The sequence below is a fragment of the Malania oleifera genome, chromosome 10 (assembly GCF_029873635.1).
Source record: "Malania oleifera isolate guangnan ecotype guangnan chromosome 10, ASM2987363v1, whole genome shotgun sequence".
Lineage (NCBI taxonomy): Eukaryota > Viridiplantae > Streptophyta > Magnoliopsida > Santalales > Ximeniaceae > Malania > Malania oleifera.
Genome location: NC_080426.1, coordinates 44,948,775 through 44,971,689, shown reverse-complemented (window position 1 = coordinate 44,971,689; position 22,915 = coordinate 44,948,775). Strand labels below are relative to the sequence as shown.

At 37.4% G+C, this 22,915-nt stretch overlaps 1 protein-coding gene across 3 annotated transcripts; it reads right to left on the bottom strand.

Annotated features, from left to right (window-relative positions):
• Positions 1-708: 708 nt before the first annotated feature.
• On the bottom strand, positions 709-8,308 carry LOC131165899 (U-box domain-containing protein 33). Of its 3 annotated transcripts, none has more exons than XM_058124051.1 (9): positions 7,178-8,308; positions 6,466-6,587; positions 5,921-6,042; positions 5,185-5,289; positions 4,086-4,563; positions 3,809-3,940; positions 2,785-3,312; positions 1,464-2,228; positions 709-1,104 (listed from the first exon to the last, which is right to left on the bottom strand). In XM_058124051.1, exons 1-9 carry the CDS (start codon positions 7,446-7,448, stop codon positions 922-924), a joined length of 2,706 nt encoding a protein of 901 aa, XP_057980034.1. In that variant the 5' UTR covers positions 7,449-8,308; the 3' UTR covers positions 709-921. The 3 variants fall into 3 exon arrangements, with proteins under 3 accessions (XP_057980034.1, XP_057980035.1, XP_057980036.1); XM_058124052.1 differs by having other exon boundaries at positions 4,086-4,368; XM_058124053.1 differs by lacking the exon at positions 2,785-3,312.
• Positions 8,309-22,915: the final 14,607 nt, after the last annotated feature.

Below are 22,915 nucleotides of genomic sequence, written 5' to 3'. Positions count from 1 at the left end.
GATGTGTAAAATTAAAATGTTGTTCATTAATTTACTATTTTTTTTTATTTCTTTCTCATTTTTCTTGATAACCAAACATAAAAAAGTGAAATCCTAATCCTAATTATTTTCCTTTTCATTCTCTAATATTTTCAAAGTTCCAAACATACCATAATGGAGCAGTTTTTATCAAGAAAAATAGAAAATACATTTTTTTTTTTATTTTTGGGTGTTTTTCTTCCTTGCTTTTTTTGTTGTGCATTAAAAAATGAAAACATTTTTTGAAGAGTTCGAAAATCTCTTACCTCAAAGAGTTTGATAGTACAGAATTAATTTAGAGTAAACACAACATAAAATTTCATTACAAATTTCATACTTCTAAAACATTAGAATTCCTTATATGATAACCCATTTTGTTCAATACACTGAAATGAAATTTTTTGAGAGTAGAATAAAAAAAAAATTATGTGACAAATATGTAAAATTATAAAGACAAATCTCATTCGATTTCATTCCAAACTTGCATATGCAGCAATTCATAAATGATTTGCCAACCATCAAATTCATAAGATTGATTCAAAGATAAATTTTAAAAAAAAATTATCATATTCTGAAATCAATGACCAAGGTAACCACTTTTGCACCCACATTCCCTCTCTTGATTCTACAGTCATCTGATGGTGAATATCCCAATCCAAATGCAAAAACTTCCCACACCCAACAAGGTTGTGATCAAATGGTATTTAATTTCATAATGTCAATCGCGACCATCAACAGCATGCTACACAGCTACAGCATGTATGTACAACGGAATGAAACTATCATGTGGATGCAACAAGAACCAGTAGTGAAAGACGAAAAGGGAAAAAGACACAGAAGAAAAAGCATTGCAGAGATCATTTTGAACAAAGAAAATATAAAATGAAATGAAATATATTTCTTTTAACGCTGTTGCAGCCACTCCTGAATCGCAGAACGAATGGCCTGGTTTGGGACGAGATTGCAGTGTGCAAGCTTATGGTTTGTCATGGGCGAAGTATCATTACCACTGTCCAGCCATCCTCTGATTGCCTCTGCTTCATAAGTAAAGCCATCGGCTGCTACATGAGGATCTTGCATGACTTCCTGCAATATTGAAGCTAACATGAGTACAATTTTATCAACATTGAAATTGCATACGAATTTTTGCAGAAAAAGCATAGAATTCACGGCGAGACACCTACTCCCTCACTAACACAAACAGCTGCGTATGAGCCATTGTTAAAAAGGGAGTTTATGCAAATATGTTGGTAAAATATCACAAAACTGTTTTTGGGGGTGAGGGGTGTTGGTAATTTAGATATGAAGTGAGCCAAGGAAGATGAATTCTAAAAATTGACATGGGTTAAGTACTCGCAATGAATATACATATAATATCACAAAATTATAAGAAATAATCACGACTAATATAGATTGGATAACAGAATTAGAAGCAATGAAATTACCTGAAAAATAGGACAAATGAAATATGGTGGAATCTGCTTGTGTTCTTCCGAACCCAGTCGGGATGATGGTGAGCCTCCACATGAAAGCCTCATTGGTTCAAGCACCCTCCATACCTCCGATGCAAGGTCTGGCCTGTTCCTCCGGTTCATCTCACAGCACCTCAATGCCAAATGAGCCAACTGTTTGGCCTGCACAAAAGGCCAGTCCCCAGCCGAAGGATCCAACAGGGTATTCAAATTCCCTTTGTCTAGTGCGTATTGCACTTCTTTTGTGATTCCCAATGCTGGTCTCCCTGTCAGTAACTGTAGCAATATAATTCCAAATGAGTAAACATCTGATTTTGGAGTAAGCTCTCCAGTTAATGTGAACTCTGGATCCATGTACATAGGAGTGCCTTTTGGGTTGGTTATATGACACAGTGTTGTATTACTGATCAAATTTTCATTCCGAGCAATTAGACGACAGATTCCAAAGTCACTGAGTTTGCTAACAAAGTTGGCATCAAGGAGAATATTGGAAGGTTTTAAATCACCATGTACTATACTGTGAGGTTCAATGGAATGTAGGAAGATGAGGACGGAACACAATTCAACAGCAATCCGAATTCGAGTTTGCCATGATAGTGGCGCAGTGTTGTCTCTGCAGTGGAGACGGTCCTCAAGGCTCCCATTGGGAAGATATTCATAGATTAGAGCCCAAGCTTCTGGGCAAGCTCCAATGAGAGTGACAAGGTTGGGATGCCTTAACCTACTCAGTACTTCAACCTGAAATTCAACAAAAAGATGTGATGAACTGCCAGAGTTGCAAAACATGTGACTGAAATTTAATTTCATTATTCCTGCTGCAGGATCAGGTACTTTTCCCCTTTCTTCATCTTAAGAAGAACTGATAGTTATACTTTCAGATACACTGCTATAACACAAGTAGACTGAAGAAAGAAAACATTTATAATTAGACGATTGACGAAAAGAAACAAGATTACCAACTAAACAGAAATCACATACAATTCCAAATAGCATTAGTATTTCTAACGCTAACGAGCCATTTATCTAGACTAAAATAACCAACCCTGTATGCACTTTGTACGATCCACCATTTCTGGAAAAAGAAATGCCAATGAATCCTCTCATTGGACAAAAATAATAGTAGCGTACAGGTTTGCAGTGACTAAATTTCAGAACTTAGATGATAAATTGAGTCATTGACCCAGTAAAAGCTGTCTTATACTACTGTCATTATAGAACTGTATGTGTGAGCATGCACATACAAACATGCACACACGCATTACCATCTATTATAGAATTGTTATAACACACTCACTTCTTGTTGATATTCTGTTGGGCCCTGAGAGCCATTAGGGCGCAGCATCTTTATAGCCACCTGAGTATGGCGAAGGATACCTTGATAAATGCTCCCATAACCACCTACCCCAATCTCCAAGGATGGGTCAAAATTATGAGTTGCTTCTTTAATTTCTGAGAATGAGAACTCAGAGAATAACCGCAGCATGTGCATGGAGGCCTCCTCCACCTGTTTTTTCCTCAGCTCTTCGGCTTCTTTGAGAGCTTTGTCATGCTCTATCTGCAGCTCATCTCGTTCTCTTTTGTAATTTTGCAACAGCTCCACAGCTGAGATTATTTTCTCCTCTAATTCCTTCACTATTTGGTCAGAATTTGAAATTTGGCTCTCCAGAAATTGCTTCTGCTCCAGAGCAATCTGCAGTTCTTTCATGACTTCATCTCGCTGGTTCTTAATCTTTGCAAGCTCACTATTCTCTTTTGCTAATGCTTCCTCGATTTCCTTTCTTCGTTTCGACTCTCCCATGTACAAGCTCTCTGATGTTTTAGCCTATATATTGGTGGTTGTAATTAGCAAATTGTTTAAGATAGCATCGGTTTTAAGAAATTTTAGCAGGCATAAGGCAAATGGGGATGATGCTTTGACTGCCTATTTAATGCGGTACAACAAATTGTTAGTCTAGATTTTATGATAACCCCACTGCCTGGATGGGCTATCATAAACTCAATATGGTAGGATCTGTAGATTCCCAGATGTTATTAAAAATAAATGAATAGCAATGAAGATATAGATGCAGAAAAATTCCATGGGTTGTGCATCTCTGACAGAACATAGCACAACAACTATGCAGGATGTCGACTACATCTTTCCACCATGTGACCATTCTTGCCTGTCTTAGTTTCTATTTAGGATATTTATGATAAGCATGAAATACAAGAAGTTATTTGTACTATCCATCTAAAACAAAATCAAGCCCAGAAAAGCAGTAGACTTTAAGTCATTAATAACTAAAGCTGCACTTAGGGAGGGGGATCTAAAGGCATACCTTGCAAATTGCCTCAATGGCATCCCTATCAACTTTCCCAAGCCTGACCGACTCTTCAAATGCATCTTGCTTGGAAGCCTCCACCATGGCTTGTTCAAGCTGATCATAAAGTTCATCATTCATACGTCCTTCCTGTAAAAATTCATGAACCAATCAGGAACTGACCCAATTATTAAATCTAAAACAGCCTGTTTGCAACCAAAATGATGAACCTATGCAAGCATGCACTGTTAGAGAAAACTAAATGGCCTTTCAATCATGAATGATGCTCACATACCAGAACACTGGGAGGAGACGAACTATGAAGATCCTCATTAGACTGAGGCAGTGTGAGTAACTTCTCTAACTTTTCTTTCTTTCTCTTAGTTCTGAAAATTGGAATTAGAGCTTTATGGCCAACTATTTCCCTAGAAGAGCATGACGATGTACCCGAGCCGTGAGAAGAACTCCTTATTGATGTCCAATCACATTCATCAGAACTTCCCTCTGCATCGAACTTGCTTGGAGAAGTAACTGCTTCTCCAGTATCTGGTGAAGAAAGAGGTAGAACTTCTCCACCTCTATGCACATCAAAATTGACAGACGTTACTCGTTGCATCATGTAATGACCTGGATTACTCGTTCCTAGGTAAGTATTCTGCCCAAGTGCAAGTGATTGTGATCTCAAGTTCTTTGACTGCTCCGTTTCAATGTTTGGAGGCACTTGCTGTGGCAAAGGCCTCACCAATATATCAACTCCATCTGAACTACTTTCCCTAGTTAGACAAGTTACATGCCTCAGTAAAAAAGATGGTAAGAATGAGATCTTTTGGCTCGAAGCACTAAGATGGTTGTAGACAAGTTACATGCCTTAGTAACACATCAGAAACTATGTAGTCACAAAGAATGAGATTGTAGGCTTGTAGTAGTAAAATGGTTCTAGATAAATTAGAAATTGAAATATTATATCCATACCTAGGTGGTCCAAATGAACTTTGGAAGCTTCAGAACTTCTCCACACATCTTATCCAGTTACAAATTGCTGCCACACAGCTCAGTTTAAATATTTTCTTGCATGTTTGTTTAATTCTTATTTGTGGCCATATTACTTTATTTGGTCTCTCTTTAATTGAATGGATGAATAAAGCCTTTTCTGAACTTTTCATAGACAAGATATCTCTATAAATCCAGAGAAAGGTCACATCGTTTAATTAATTGATCATATCTGATTCCTCAATACGTGGTGATTAAGTGGTAGTGTTTTATGATTTGAAGCTGTAAATAAGTCAAACAGCTCTTTTGAAATCACTGATGTATACATCTCAAGTTTGAGAAACATTTCGACAACATATTAACACAACAAAATTACAAAAATATAACAAACACATCAAGCATACCTTGTGTGGATGAGACGCCCCTTGCACAAAAACTGAATATGACAGGAAGCAGGTGCTTCTGAGCATACATAGATGGCTTTCTTAGACTTCAGTTCTGTCATTTTCCTGCGATGTTAACATAGTATGTAAACAATCATACAGTTAGTTCATATGCCAGCTTCAACTCGGGTTGGCTGTTGTGTGAGTTTTATTTTCAATTCACTATCAGCAAAATTAGTTTTTATTTAACAAATGTTACAAAAGAAGTCAATATGAAATGCACATTTCATTAAAAAAACTTATAGCAAAGGATAGTATTTAATCCTTTTTTACATATCAGGGAAAAAAATTATATTAGTTAAATTTTTTTTTCTTGTTGATTCAGATCCTTCAATTAATCACCACCCCTTCAGAGGAGCAACTCCAGAAGGTGGAAACATCTGACTACTTTATGATATTTTCATCACTCAATCTTTTATCTCTACATTAATGAAAAAATATTCCTTCTAAGTTTCTACAGAGCTATAATTGACCTATGCATTTGAAATGTAGACTACATCTGACCTATTATAATTATGAACCATGGACAAATGTCACATGAACAGAATTTGAAGCACTGATCAGCATGCTAGCAGTTATAAAAAGCATCATAAAATTGCTTTGCTGACTTTGGAATTGGAGGTCCAACATACCGATATGCGCATTATTTTAACAAGTATAATAGTATATATAATTGTTGTATGTGGTATGTACATACCTTGAGTAATGCTTGTCCGCTGCTGCTCCCATAATGAGCTTCCTAATCCCACACTGAGAAACAAGTTCCACAATCCCCTTCTCAATACAGCACATTTCAGTATATAGTTTCTCTGCTTGCACCTGCAAAGTCATGAATATCAGAAGGCATCAAAAATTTTAACAATAAAGACAATTCAGTATTCCAAAGAACTACTAGAAGTCTAGAATCACAACCCTGGTCCAACTATTGTAAGTGCAATTTACTTTGCACTTGGGAGCAAGGACTCCATGTCTTAGATTTGGAATCGCAATGATTGGGGCAAGATGCAGCATTGTACTGAGTTCTGTAGAATTTTACACAATTACTTGTCCAAGGCTCAACCGCATACTCCCAAACAAATCATTAGGTTATGTGAAAATCGCAAAGACAATAATTTTAAATGGATTTTCACAATGAAAACATGTTGTCATACAGTGAACACTTCTGCGAAAGAAATACAATTTAACGACAATTAAATGATCATTGCACAATAGTACACTTAGAAACAGAAGAAGAAATAATACCCCTCTTTGGTGACACATGACAAGGTAGTCATCCAGGATCTTATGCATGTTTTGCCTTTCAATTTTTTGATATGCTGTGACCTGCTGTTCTGTCACTCTGCTGGCTGGAAGTCTTGTGCCAACTGTAAAGCAAGATGAAACATATGTTATATATACCATTCTAACTTATGGGCAGCAAGATCTGAGCAAGAGAACCTAGAAAACATGCACACTGCATAACTCATCCAGGAAACCATTCATATGAGAAAACAATTAAGGCAAACAGAAGGCCTGAGAGGATATAGAATCACATAATGCTTATCAAGAAACCATATTCATTTTCCAAGGGCTATAAAACCGAGTCACGCTATTACAGCGATCAAGAGAACTCACTGAAGAGAGCTAAAGCGTGATTTTATGCATCCTTTTCAATTTTATTTACTTGTTTCTTTGTGCGTCGTATGCCGTAGTACATAGAACATCTACTATCCTTGATTCATCTCTAATTCTAAAATCATTTCCTCTATTGTAACTACTGCTATCGATCTTGGCTGATAAAACAAAGGGGTCGAATGAAACCTCTAGTTATCCAAATTTCCATTTCAATTCATTCAGTTTGTAGAAGCTTTAAGTTTTGAGCAGGAGAAAGAAGATCAATTCATCCAGTGAAATCCCATAAATAACATCAGAATAGGGAGAAAAGAAACAAGAAGTAGATGGTGTGGTGGCATACACTCGCTCAAGGGGATCAACTGCGCAGGCTGATGGACATGAAGGATGCATATCCTTCTGCCTCCGGAGTTATGCAACGCCGACAGCAGAGTCAATTTGCTTTCTTTCAAATCTTTTCCCACCGCAACGTATATCTTCTCTTCGATCAGTTGCGCCACAGGTTCCTCTGTAATTTCCCCAGTGCTCGGCATGGTTCCCGAGACTCCAACGTCACGAAACCTGATCGGACTGATTTGATGTGCAAATGCAGAGACAGGACTCATCACAGCCATGGAAAGAGCTAGCAAGCAATAAAATCTCAATCTCTCAAACTACAAGTTTCTCTCTCCTCCCCTTTGCTCGTTCCTCGCTCTACAAAATGTGGAATTCTCTGATTCCATCTCTCTCTCTCTCTCTCTCTCTCTCTCTCTCAAAACACCAAATCTCTCACACTGAACAATTTCAACAATCAACAGTCCTCTCGCTCCGTGCTCACACCTAGTCAAATTTGTCGTAGTAGGCAATTGCAACTCTTTGCGCCCCTGTATCTTAAATTACCCAAACCCTAAGCAGAAGATTTCAAGTAACTTCTCATAGACATGTATCAATCACCCAAAACATCAAACTCCTTTCCAACTGATTGAGCCTACAGCAATTTTCTTTTCAGCTTATCCGAACCAAATCAAGCCGAAATGAACCGAGTTCCAAGAGATCCCTGTAGCTATGATATATTAGGCTGAAAAGGGATTTCTTGTCTTCCAGTCTCCGACGAAGCTTTAAACCATAAACAATTCCATGGCGGGCTCCATGCCTTCAGGCTTCAACCACATAAACCACGCTCTCAAACCGTCTTGTCTTGCTTAAATTGAATAGCTTAAGGAAGAAGTTTCATAGAAATTGGAGAGCAACAGTGGGCTCCACTGAAGATTCCATTGAAAATCCATTACCCGAAGAAAAGGAAAGTTCCGACCCCATTGTCATCCTTTCTGAGTCTGTTTTCAAGATCCAAGACAGATTGGAGGCATCGAAAGCTCCCTTCCTCGAAGTCCATCCCACCGTATAGCCAGCTCGATCGACGAATCCCACGGTTCACACATTTCCCTGTGTTGTACGGTGGAAGAAAACGACGATACGTCCAGAAATTTTTTCAGATAGTTTTGATTCATTTTCGAATATCTTCACTTAAACCGTAGAGGCTCACTCTAACCAGTGAAATTTACCTTCTTTTTTTTTTCAGTTTCACTCGAGACAAAGACAAGAATACATTTTGATTTTGGGTTCTTTTTTTTTTTTTTTAAGAAAAAAAAAAAAAGTAAACCAATTAATAATTATTTTTTTTCTTTTTAACAAGAGATGGCCATTTACTGAAAATTGAAAAATCTGGAATATAATCAAAATAATAAATTAGTTAAATTTTATAATTTAATTAAAGTAAACTAATATTCATTATTAGTTTTTTTAATTATTCATAATTTCATTAATAAGTCTTTTATTATTGTTTCATTCTGCTGTACTTTCTTGCTAATGACAGATTATGAATTATTGTTATTGATAAGAAGGAAATAAACTTTTCAATTTTTTAAATATTATTTAAATTAATTAATATCTAAATTTAATAAGTAAATTATATAATAAATAAATAAAAGTAGATTACACATAAATTTAAGTTTAAATTTATATTAGCTTGAAAGAAAATCAAAACAATTAAGTACTATATTCACAAATTAAAATTTAAGATTTCAATTTCAAGTTTTCGAATGCGTTTTTTATTTTAAAAAATAAAAAATAATAATAATAATTCTAAGGCTATGTTTGGGAGTATAAATTTTGGATCTTGACTTTGCATTTAGGTAAATTTTAATAAATTTTAATACAATTTAAGGTTAGTTTAAAAAATAGTTTACTTTACAACATGAAATTGAGGGTACGTATGCTTTCAATTCTCACTCGCAGTCAACGGATGTAAATTCACCATTCACTTGTATCTCAAAAGCACACGCATTTAAAGTATACTCAATATCATTAGGACAGGTGTAAGCATCTTATTTGTCAAAGAAACTGTTAATGAAGTGTCCCAAGCCAACGATGAGCTAAAAAGCAAAAAAGAAAAAATTTACAGTATGAAAATAAATGAATAAAAAATTATAACAAATCAATTTTAATTTTAATTTTAAAATTTTAGGTAGCATCGGTAGCATATATTTTAGAATTTTTAAGATTTAGATTTGTGTATATATACGTAACGATGCAAGAAATTTAATATAATTTTATAATATTTTTAATTCAAATCTAAATATATTCAAATTTAATATCTCAATTTTGTTTTCTCAAATGTAATGTGAGGTAGTATTTGGGAGTGCGATTTTAGACTTTAAAATTAAATTTATGAATTTGGAAAAAAAAAATAAAAATAAAAAACTCAATACACGTTTATATAACTATTTAATTAAAAAATCAAGAACCTTTGAAGTAATGATATGATTGAAGGGGGCAGATGGTAATTTGGTTATGAATTGGTTTGTTATATCAATACGTGTAAAATGTGTAAGGATAATAGATCACAAGAGATAATGAAAGGGAGGGAGAGGGAGACGCTTTGGGGTGAGCATAATTCGGTTTGATTCAATTCGATTTTCATTTTTGTTGAATTTCAATTTTAGGTTTTTGGTTTGATTTTAGTATAATTTAATAATAATTAATTATATATATTATATATTAAAAATTTTTATATATTACATATATACTAACATTTTAGAGACTTGAAAAATTATGGTAATTAAATAATTAAAGAAAATAGAGAAAAGAAAATTTTCAAGAGGAACTCAGTATCGTCTCGTCAACGAACGCAAAGTACTCGTTGACAATAAGCCTTCTTGGGCTTGTCGACGTGGAATCATGTCTCGTCGACAAGAACTTACTGAGAGGGCTGATTTCAGGGCCTGAAATTTGTCGACGAGGGTTAGGTGCTCTTCGACAAATCCCCTTCTTGGACTCGTCGATGAGGCCACGTGGACAAGCAATCTATATAAGGCCAAAAATCACATTTTCTACGAATATTTCATGCAAGCTCCCTCTCTCCCTCTAAAATTCGTTCCCCTCTCCTTCTCTCTATGATTCTGGCTTCATTCTTCGCCGATTCGACGATCGAAAGCCGTCATGCTACTCTAAGGAAAATTCTCTTCAAGTCTGCTGGAATAGATTGTTGGTTAGACCAACTTGGGTACCATCTCAAAATCAGAGTAAGTTGATTATTTGAGTATTTTTAGTATTACCAGGTTTATTCGAGTTTAGATTATGTGTTGTATGTGAATATACTTGTGTTTTGTGGAATAAAACTAGGGTATTATATTTTCAGGATTAAGGTATTTTTGGGACCCTGCAGGTATTGGTTGAGAACCCCAGCGGGTATCTTGCTAGGAGCTCAGGTAAATTATAGTTTAGAAATGCTAGATATATGGAGTTGGGGAAAATATGAATGTGATAATTATTATGGAAAATTCAGTTGTGTGACTAGAAATTATATGGGTGTTATTTTAAATGTTGAAAATTATGAACGTTACATGCGCAAGATTGTTAAATAGTATCTAGAACTAGATAGTCAGGTAAGAGGAATGCATGTTATGTGAGCGTTATTAGATATTTTACCAGTATAATATGGTATTTGATCAGAGCATGAAAATTGTACAGTTTTACAGAATATATTTATAGAGTTTTATTGAATTGTGTGACATTAGAAATACTAGAATATTATAGGATATGTTATACAATTTTACAAAAGCATGATTATATAGCCTACAGAGTTATGAAACATAACTTAAATAGTTTTATATATAGAGTTACGGCTATACAGAATTATACAGAAATACAATTTATGCGATATACAATATTTTACAAAATCATGCTTATACAGTATTTTACATAATTACGATTACATAGTATATTTCAAAACAAGATTGTACAGTGTTTTGCAGAGTTGATTATATAGTGTTTTATTACCATGATTATACATAAATATACAGAACCATGATTTACAGAAATACAGTTTATACAGAGCATAGAGCCATGACATACATAAAACAGAATTACAGTTACAAAATATTCAAATATACAGAATATACAAATATATAGTTATTATAGCGTCATGACTATACAGTTGAAACAAAATCATGTTTATTACAAAAATACAGAATCAAGGTAAAACAACTAGATTTATATAGAAATATTATTATATAGTATCAGACCTTGATGGAATACAATAGTTTATAGAGTACGGTACCGTTGCTATACAGTATAGACAGTGCAACCATATGTCTTAGTTAGAGTCTAGTGCAGCTGATTGTGCCTCAGGTAGAGTTGTGAGCTCCCTAGCATTCGGATCAGGTGGAGCAGGCCTTTCGTGCTATAGGCATCTAGATATGCATATAGTTAAGCTAGCACTAGAGGGTCAACCAGTGTAGCCCTGGGTACGGGTCGCACAACCTAGTCTTGAGGGGGTAACTAATGACATATAGTCATCCATGGGGAAGTTTACAGATATATGGTTACGTATAGTACACACAGAAAGTAAAGATTACGTATTATAAATAGAAGTACTGTTGAATAGATAATTTAGAAATTTTCATATTCTATATGATATAAGCATGTGTTATTATACAAATATTTTTCTTGATGTATATCGTATACATTATTAATTAAATGATATGTTACCAATTAACTCATATGTCACACAATGATGATAACATGTTTCTCTTTACTGAGAGGTGTCTCACCCCAACATTATTAAACATTTCAGGAAATTTAAAGAGGCGAGCGGGGTCGGCTCAGAGGTAGAGGTGGTGTAGAGTAGGCATAGTTTTTGGGATGAGTTTTGGGCGGTCTATGGAGCCCATAGTATTTTGGGACTTTTGGGAAATGTTATGCATATATGTGCATGGATACAACTAGGTATATAGTACTCCAGTATTATATTTTGGAATGTGTTGGATATGTATGTACTTCTACTGCTTAGGAGTTATATGAAATGCACAGGTTACCACGGTCTTGCTCTAGGTCGTGATGATGATAGCTATGCTCATGCAAGGTATTAGAAATTATATTGATATAGAAAAAAAAATGGATGAAAATTTCAGGTCGTTACAATTTGGTATTAGAGTCTAGGTTGTTAGGTTATGTAAACTATAGAGTGCAGCATAAAACAATATGAGAGTATAAGACTAGATTAGGAAGTTAGTGAATCAATGTTGGGGAATGAAGATAAGTATTCAGGGTTTTGTTTAGTGATTGGGAAGCAGAATTTCCATTGTGGTTTTTAGGTCTTTCCTGGTGTGACAATTTTAGGAAAGTCATAATAAACTATGGTCGGGTTATGTTTCTCAACTAAATCCTAAGTTGAGGGTAAGGACGATAGATTAATTAATGTTATGAGATTTCAAAATTTGATGAATATACTGGTTATGTTATACGGATAAGGCCCTTAGACTATGTTTATCTTATTGTAGGATGGATCCTGGGGGTAGCAGTGCTCATGTTAGTGGAGATGATGTGTAACGACCCAAAAATTACACCATTTTTTTTTATAATTTACTTTGATACCCCTGTAATATCTACTACAACATCTCAGGACCTAGATGGACATTAAGGTATCCCTGTACATAAATTGACACACCTATGTAGCCGAAAACATAAAGTCATACATCCATATATACAATACCAGAATTCAGTGTTTCCAAACCATACATACATATTTATACGTCACCCCAGTATCATCAACTCAAAAATACAATCTCCTGAATGTACTTACCCTTTAAATAGGGTAGTACAAAAGATCTCTCTATCTGCGAGCTTGATCTGCTCGCCTAACTGGATCACCTGAAAAATGTTAAACCACTGGGATGAGACAACACTCAGTAAGAGGAAATATATTATTACTAGTGTGTGGCGACTGAATTTCGTAAATATTATATTGACAATATTTGAAACTGTAAAAGTTGGTAAATCAATATAAAGTATAACTTGCATTTATCATAGCTTAAAGTATAACTATAATATCTAAGTTTCTACTTTTTCAAACTTCTAGTATCATACTATATCTATTGATATTCTGTAAATCTATATACATATACATAACTGAGATATTTACCCTAGAAAATTGTACGTCGTGATTTAACCCCTCATAATAGGGTTGTGCGGCCCGTAGGCGGGACTTAATCCTGGTTGGCCTGCCAGATAAGTCAACTGTACTCTACCAATCCTCAGTCTAGCCAAACTACAACCTCTCCTAGGACCGGAACTGGTAACTATCTCATCAAATCGGCCACCTCAACTCGGTCTTCTGGGGAGTCTGCAATCCCTCCAGGCACGGTTGACAAAAACCATCCACACACTATCTAAGATGTGTGGTTGCACTCTGATCTATACAAGCCACGGTACCGTGCTCTGCTAACTGAACATAACTTGATTCATTAGGGTCAGATACTATATATATTATTTCTATAGATATCCTGCCATTTTCATCATGATTCCAAAATAACCATAACACTATAAATCTGATATGAAAATACTATAATATCTAACTAAAATAATTGTAATATCTGACTATAAAAACTATAACATCTGATTGTAATATCTGACTGTCATATCTGACTGAATAATCTGTAATGTCTAAGTGTTATGGTTTTGGAAAGCATGACATTCTGTAAATACTATATAATATTTGTCTATATAATATTTATAAAATATCTGTCTGGTAAATAGCTGTAAAATATATCTGTCTATATATACACTGTAAATCATGATATTTTGAAAAACTATATAAATTCAGTACTTAACAAATATCTACTCAAGCCACACAATTAATAAAACTCATGTTCTGAAATATGTAAAACTATATAATTTATACCTTGTACCTTAATAAACAAATACTATAATTTACTGATAATATTTTCTGAATTTACTAGCATAGCATATTTCCCTTACATAACTGGCTGGGAGGCTTACCTCCAACTTTATCCTCACGCTCACGACGTACTATCCTCAAAATCCTGAAATAATACATATATACATATTTCAAATAAACCAATTATATTTCTCTGAACCTACATACTTGTAACTTTCTGAATTATAATTTACCTGAGCTCTAAAAAATATTCACTGGGGTCCCCAACCTATGTCTATAGGGTCCCAAAAACACCCTAATTCTGAAAATATAATATCCTAATTTATTTCACAAAACTCCAGTATATTCCCATATTACTCACAATCTAAACTCAAATAAGCCTAATAAAACTGAAAATACCCAAATAATCTACTTACATTGATTTTGGGATGGTGCCCAAGTTGGCCAAACCAACAATCTGTTCTAGAAGACTTGTAGAGAATCTCCTCAGGATCAACGTGGTGGCTTCTAATCGTCGAAACGGGGAGAAATGGGGTGAGGATTGTAGAGAGAAGGAGAGAGAAAAAGAAAAGAGAGAAATGAATTTCTCTCACTGAAACCCGATTTCCTACTATTTATAGACCTTTTCCCACGTGGCCTCATCGATGAGTCACATCACCTCGTCGACGAGTTCAAGAAGGAAGTTCGTCGATGAGCACCTAACCCTTGTCAACGAGTTTCAGGCTTCGAAAATAGCCCCTCGGTAAACTCTTGTTGATGAAACACGCGTCCACGTCGACGAGCCCAAAAAGAATGTTCGTCGATGAATGCGTAGTGTTTGTCGATAAGGCCCTACTGTGTCCCCCTTTAAAATTCTTTTTCCCTCTCTTTTCTTTATTATTTAATTCCCATAATTATCTGGGTTACTACATGATGGTACAGGCTCCTCTGGTGTGGGTGGTGGTGATTTAGACGCAGTACTGTGTAGCGTGGCTCACTAGGTTATGGTTGACATTGCACGTAGTTCCAGAGAGCAGGGAGGACCATCGATAGATCGAGGTTGTACTATTGAAAAGTTCATGAAGATAAATCCTCCGAAAATTTCAGGAGGAGCCGATCCTGCAGTGGCTGAGAATTGAATACAGGAGATCGATAAAATACTGACCGTCCTCCATTGCACCGACAAGCAGAGGGTTCTTTATGCTGCCTATAAACTAACAGGTGAGGCCGAGAGGTGGTGGACGACTATAAGATTACTGAAGGAACAGAGACAGGTACTAGTAGCTATGACCTGGTGCCGATTTAAAGAAATCATCTTTGATCACTATTTTCCCACCACCGTCAAGGAGGCGAAGGTAGCAGAATTTTTGGGATTGACTCAGGGAAATCTTACAGTCCAGTAGTATGCAGCAAAGTTTATTGAGCTGTCACGTTTCGCCCCTCATATTGTTCCAGAAGAGGTGAAAAAGGCTAGGATGTTTGAGAGGGGTTTGAGATAAGATATTTATAAACAAGTGGTGGTTTTAAAGTTGTAGGACTTCTCTGAGCTAGTTGACAAGGCCACTATGGCATACGAGAAAGAGCGGAAAGATGCAGGAGCAGTGGGCTAAAGGGATGTGGGGACCTCGAGTCAGAGAAAGAGGCATGCATCTTCAAGATTTCAAACAAGTTCTAGACTAAGCCATTGGAGGGGAAATAGATTTGGTAGAGTACAGAGACAAGAGGGGGGAGATCACAGGTATCGAGGTGAGCAGGCATACCTTATTTTCCCTATTTGTGGTAGGAGGCATACAGGAGCATGCCAATTGAGGAGTAATGTTTGCTACAGTTTTGGAAGATCTGAACACATAGCATGGGAGTATCATTGCTCACTGAACAGAGCAACGACCTCTAGACAGATCCAGACACATAATCAGGCACCTAGGGGTGGCGGCCAACAAAGAAATGTAGCCTCGGTGAGGGTTTATGCGTTGACGCCGAGATTGATGCAAACGTCATGATAGGTACTTTTACTGCTTTATCATATTAAGTTGTTATTTTGTTTGATATAGGTGTCACCCATTCATTTGTATCATCGAGTTATGCTAAATTATCTAGGATTGAGGCACAACTGTTAGATGTAGAGTTGTTTGTTGCCACGCCGACTGGATCTATGGTGAGATGTAGAAAGGAACTTAAGAATTTTCCAGTGGCCATTTAGGGGAAAGTACTACCAGCTGATCTCGTGGTACTAGATCTACAAGGGTTTGACGTGATATTGGGTATGGACTAGTTGGCAGCTAATCACGAGTAGGAATTCAGACTCGGGGGATCGCGTGTGTGCACCCCACCGTAGTTAGTGTCGGCTTTACAAGTGAGGAGGTTGCTTCAGATCGATTGTTAGGGATTTGTAGCTTTTGTAAAGGACAAGTTAGAGGGAGAATTAAAGCTTACTGATATTTTAGTGGTTGGAGAATTTCCAGATATTTTTCCATAGGAGTTACCTAGCTTACCACGTAATCGAGAGATAGAATTTACAATTGATTTACTTCCAGGGGCGGCACCAATATCTAAAGCGCCTTACAAAATGGCTCCAGTAGAATTAAAAGAGTTAAAAGATCAGTTGTAGGAGCTATTAGAAAAAGGTTTTATCAGACCTAGCGTGTCGCCTTGGGGAGCACCAGTGTTATTCGTGAAGAAAAAAATGGGACTATGAGGATGTGCATTGATTACAGAGAAATAAACAAAGTGACGATAAAGAATAAATATCCTCTTCCTGAAATTGATGATCTATTTGATCAGCTCTAGGGGACTTTAGTCTACTCCAAGATTGAACTTCAGTCAGGTTATCACCAAGTAAGAGTTAAAGTGAAGGACGTTTCAAAGACGGCTTTTAGGATCCGTTATGGGTATTACAAGTTTCTCGTTATGCCGTTTGGTCTGACGAATGCATCACTAATGTTTATGGACCTGATGAATCGGGTGTTTTGTCAGTATCTGGACAAGTTTGTTATGGTTTTTATAAATTATATACTAGTCTATTCGAAGATTTTTGAGGAGTATGAACATCATATGAGGCTGGTGTTGTAGGTATTGAGGGAAATAAAGTTGTACGCGAAATTCAAGAAGTGTGAGTTTTGACTGAGGCAGGTCGTTTTTCTAGGGTATGTGATATTTGGGAATGATATAGCTGTTGACCCAAGTGACTCACTTCTAAAAATGAGCAGTGCAAAGGTTGTCCCAAGTATAGGAGTTATGTTGTGTAATAATTAACCCAAAAAGGCCAAATCGTCTCCTCAGGGAATGCAAATTAGTTTTAAACTAGCGCAAAACGTGAAAAAGAAAATGTGAAAACAATTTTACTGAACATGATTCAAATTCGAAATCCTAGGGTTTTTGAAAGTTTGTGGCGAAATTAAAATAAATTAAAACCTAAAACAAGAACATAACGTGCATAAACACAAGAATAACTACCATGCAATTAAACAAATAAACTAACTAAGCTAACCTAATACAATCCATTCAACCATCCAAATAAATTATAACCAAATCAAACAAGCAAATTGACCAACTCCTTAAACATTAATCTCATAAATGCATTCAACAATTAAATGAACCTAAACAAGGGCCTAAACAAAAGTGAATTAAACTTAGACAGAGGCCTAACAAGGATAAACTACACGTAAACAAACGAAAATGAATTTAACCTAAATAAAATTTTAAGCAAAAATAAACTACACTCAAACAAAATCTAAAACTCAAATCAAGTGCTTGAAGAGATTAAATCCACATTAACTAAGCTTAAACAAGGAGAAATTAACCCAACAATATTAAGTTCCGTTAAATACTAAAATGACATAGAAGTTTAAGCAAACTAATTAATTATAGTAACAAGAGAACTAAAGATGGAGTGAAACAATAAATAACTCAACTTAACAATGAAACCAAGATTAAAAAAAGGATTCTGAATTTGACAATAAAAATAAACTCAAACTGAATTTTTAAACTAAATTTAACAATAAGTTAACTCAAGATGAAATTGAAGTAAATTAATAAACAGCAAGTTCCAAAAAATGTAATTTAAAATGACATTAAACTGAAATACTACAACTAGATGACAATAAGAAATTTTAAATAACATCAAAATAACATAATACAAGTACATAAATACAAGGACAAGAGAGAGAATGAGAGAGAGGGAGAGAGAAGAAGATGGCTGGTCGTGAGGTTGAGGAGCAGTTGCTCGGGTCTCCACGCACAGCAGCGGCGCAGCTCCCACACACAACAACATTCCCCCCCCCCCCCCCACAAAAAAAAAAAACCTAGGTACAATACTCCTTTCTTATTTACTTGTCTCCTTTTCTCCTATTTTTCTTTCACCCAAAAACGCCCCCCAGCTCCCCTTCACGTGCCTACTGCCCTACATGCTGCCACCTCCCAAAAGCAAAACCTCTTTTTCATTAAAGCTTCACTTTTTTTTTTAATTCCCCAAAAGCCCTCACATCTTACACACACAATGCTGCTCCTTTTACAAATTTCGAGGACGAAATTTTTTTAAGGAGGGGAGGTTGTAAGAACCCGAACCGTGATATAAGGAATTAATTAAGGAAGAGAAGGGTAAAATGGTAATTGAGCAGGCTTCGTCAACGAAGCCAGAGTTCATCGACGAAGGCTTTGTAGTTATCGGTGATGAAATTTAGGTGCTCGTCGATGAGGAGAAGCCGAGAGGTTTTAGGAAATCGGGAATCTCAGGCTCGTCGACGAGGTCATCGTCTCGGCAACGAGATGTCTATATGGGCTCATCAACGAAGACACCATTTGTCAACGAGGAGCGGCCAAGTCAAAGGGCTATAAATAGATATTTTCATTACTTCTCAACTAAGAAAACAAAAATTCTCTCTTCACTTCTCTAGAAACTCAACGTACTCTCTCTCTCTCTTTAGATTTCTTCGTCGTTCGTTGCGAGAATCGTTGATCCGAAGTTACCATGAGGATCAGGGAAAGATTCTCTACAACTTCTACGGATCGGATCTTCATTCCGGGCACTTTCGGGTTTTAGCTCGAAATTGAGGTAAGGTTCAATTTTTAATTCTGATCCAGTAGTTATATAGGGAATAGGATTGTGAGTGTTTATGTACCGTGCTTTATAGATTTTGGGAACTCAGTTCGCTGTTTAGGGGCCTAGAGTTCAGGATTGACCATTTGGGAAAAGGTAAGGGGATTCAGTTTATGTCGATTATTTTTGAAACTGGACTCAGTAGAACTGTGGTTCACGGTCCTGTGTGCGTTTTGGTTACTCATTTGGGAGGATCTAACAGGTAAAACTATGGATTTTTCATGATTACAGTTTGGGGAAAAGGGGGCGACGGGCTGCATCCCTGGTTTTGTTGGAAAATCATAAATATATTGTGATATATATTGTGTTATAAGGATGGTCATGCCTTGATTTGTTTAACTGTATGTTTTTGGAAAACTATGATTTTAGATTACCAAATAGGTGTGGTTTGCCTGGTTATATGAGCATGCATAGTTGCGTTTGTTGAAATGCAATGAAATAGGAATTGGGTTTCGAGTTGTTCGACGTACGAAAAAAGTGTCCAGCTCTATATCCGAGGGCGTATGAAATCGCTGGCCATGTTTGGCAAGAGTGTCCGACTCTATATCCTAGGGCGTGAGCCTTACCGGTTGATCGCCGAAGGGTGTGGATCCACCAATTTATACTGGTACGATGTCATGGGAGTCTAGGACTAGCTATGTGCCGGGGACACCATGTAATTGCGGCTGACTTCGGGCCGAAGGGTGTGATGACACCAGGTTGCTTGATCATGTGTGTATGCGTGTATGCACTATACTAGAACTGTTTTGTGAAAAACTAAAATTGCATTTAACTGTGTATGTTTTGTGTATCATGATAACACTCATATGCCACACACCGTTATAACATGTATCTGCCCTTACTGAAAGGTGTCTTACCGCTGTTGTACGTACATATTTTTTAGGTCTTTCGAGTAACCGGAACTAGCATCCTTTGAGCTGGGAGCATAGTGGTCGGTGTACTGCGAGAGGTACTTTGGTAAGTACTAGGACTGTACCGGGTGGTCTTTTGTGGTTTTGGTTAACACCCGGGTTGTGTTTTGTATTGTGGACTTGGACTTCCTTTTGTATAGACTCTGGTATGGTACTGGATGTGTATAGAAAGTCCATTTTTCATTGTGTATATTCTGTTGTATATGAATGTGTATAGGGTGCCTGGGAACCCCACGACGTCGGACCCTCATTCATTGTCCTGTGTATGGATGTTTTGTATGGTACAGGGACAGGTTGGGTTACTAATTCACCCCTAGGTCCCATTTCCAGGTTCGAGGCATGACAGCTTGGTATCAGAGTTAACCAGGTTGTTAGGTCTTGTAGACTTGGTTAGGCATAGTTGTGTGTACATACCAGAGCATAGGATGTTGGAAATGGGTAGAGTAGGTTGAGGGTTATTTTGTTGCTAGACAGGGACTCATTGGCGGTGTTATGTGTTTTTCCTGGAATGACGATTTCAATAAAATCATGGAAAACCATTGATGATATTAGTGTCGGTGTGATAGGACAGACCTGGACCCGTGAGGTGGTAGCTAACATGTTTTTTCATAGATGACTGTGTTAACGGTACGTGTTGTAGGGATACTGATAAACTCCTATTGTGCTTTCAGAATGGAGCCTAAGGATAACGACCTGAGGAGTGGCTCCGAGGAGACGGTGAGTGATGATTCTCCTTCTGTGCCTCGAGGATTAACGAGGTAGGTCTTGCAGGAGATCGGGCGGGGTGTCAGGAGACGCGAACACTCTCCTACATTTGCGTGGTGCACCATTGAGAGGTTCACATGCATGCACCCACCGACGTTCTCTGGAGGACATGATCCAATGATAGCGAAGGACTAGGTCGAGAAGACCAAGAGGATCTTGGAGGTTTTACATTGTACAAATCGGCAAAGAGTCCTCTATGCCACCTTCCAGCTGTCTGGGGAGACAGGGCGATGGTGGACTACGATGAGTCTGCTGGAGAAGCAGAGGGCCAATCCTGTGGAGATGACGTGGAGCCGTTTGAAGGAGGTTTTCTTTGATAGATACTTCCCAACTTCCACACGTGACGCTAAGGCAGTTGAATTTTCTGCTCCGATTCTAGCAAATATGACGGTGCAGGGGTATGCGGCTCGGTATATAGAGATGTCCCAATTTGCGCCGTGTCTGATCTCGAACGAGTACAAGAAGACTCGGAGGTTCGAGAAGGGCTTGAGGAAGGATATCCGTAAACTAGTGGGTTGCTTCAGATCCGTGAATTCTTAGTTTTGGTGGATAAGGCCACTGTGATCGAGACTGGTATCCAAGAGAATGAGGCGGATCAAGAGCCAAAGAAGAGGCTAGAACCTTCTGGTTCTCAGTTTAGATCTCGCCAGGGATCATGGAAGAAAAGGAACAAGGGCTTGGGTTATCAGCAAAATGCCAAGCATCAGAGTTCTCCGATGAGCCAGTTGGGTGATCATTGTACCAGATGTCATAGATGGCATAGCGGTGATTGCCAACCATTTGGGGGTAACTACTATAATTGTGGCCAGTCAGGTCACAAGGCTTGGGATTGTCATGCACCAAAGAGGGGTACGTCTTCTTCAAGTTAGAATCGGGGAAGTAATCAGGTATCCCAGAGGACGTATCAGGCGAACACAACTCCGGTAAGGGTGTACTCACTTACTCTAGCGGATGCTGAGCATGAGAGGAATGTGGTGACAGGTACTATGATACTGCTTTTAAATAAAGTTGTGGTTTTATTTGAATCAGGTGCGACCCACTCCTTTATATCTGTTAATTTTATGAAACTGTGTGGGGTGGAGACTTAAGTCATGGAGGAAGGGTTGTCTATAGCTACACCATCTAGGAGTATATCATTCTGTAGAAGGATGTTGAGAGACTGCCCTATGGTAATTCAGGGGAAGTTGCTACCGGCAAATCTTGTGGTGTACGATATGTCGGGGTTTGATGTCATACTGGGGATAAATTGGTTGTTCTCCAGTTATCCTGTGATTGACTGTCATATGAAGGTAATGGTGTTTAGATCTCCTGGGGAGCAGGAGTATGAGTTTTTAAGATCGTGTGTACGTGCGATGCCACAACTTCTATCGGCACTAGAGGTGAGGAGGTTACTTTTGGACGGATGTCAAGGGTACCTGGCTTGCGTGAAGGAACCACCGCAAGACAAGTTGAGGCTCGAGGATATTCGGGTAGTCAATGAGTTCTTGGATGTGTTTCCAGAAGAGTTACCTGGTTTACCTTCGGATCGTGAGGTGGAGTTCACGATAGAGTTGTTGCCTAGCAAGGCACCGATATCTAAGCTCCGTACCAGATGGCTCTAGCAGACCTTTAGGAGTTGAAGGAGCAGTTTCAGGAATTACTGGACAGGGGTTTCATTCGACCTAGTGTTTCGCCCTGGGGAGCTCCAGTTTTGTTTGTGAAGAAGATGGACGGGTCGATGCGCATGTGCATTGATTACCATAAGATCAACAAGGTGACTGTGAAGAATCGTTACTCTTTGCCTCGTATCGATGATCTCTTTAACCAGTTACAGGGGACGTAGGTCTTTTCGAAGATCGACCTACGGTTAGGGTATCATCAGGTGAGGTTCAGATCTAAGGATGTGGCAAAGACTACTTTCCGAGCTAGATACAGCTACTACGAGTTTTTGGTCATATCTTTTCGGTTGACGAATGCTCCTGCAATATTCATGGATTTGATGAATATAGTTTTCCATGAGTATCTGGACCGATTTGTAGTGGTGTTTATCAATGATATTCTAGTATATTCGAAGAGTTTGGAAGAGCATGAAAACCATCTGAGGTTAGTATTACAGATTCTGCGGGAGAAGAAGTT

What these genes read in the sequence shown, in the direction of transcription:
- LOC131165899 (XM_058124051.1), bottom strand. Translation starts at nt 7,448, where the DNA reads ATGGCTGTGATGAGTCCTGTCTCTGCATTTGCACATCAAATCAGTCCG. An exon ending in TCATGTGTCACCAAAGAGGG is followed by an intron (nt 6,043 to 6,465) that starts GTATTATTTCTT and finishes ATGACTTTGCAG; the next exon opens with GTGCAAGCAGAGAAACTATA. An exon ending in CCATTGAGGCAATTTGCAAG is followed by an intron (nt 3,313 to 3,808) that starts GTATGCCTTTAG and finishes ACCAATATATAG; the next exon opens with GCTAAAACATCAGAGAGCTT.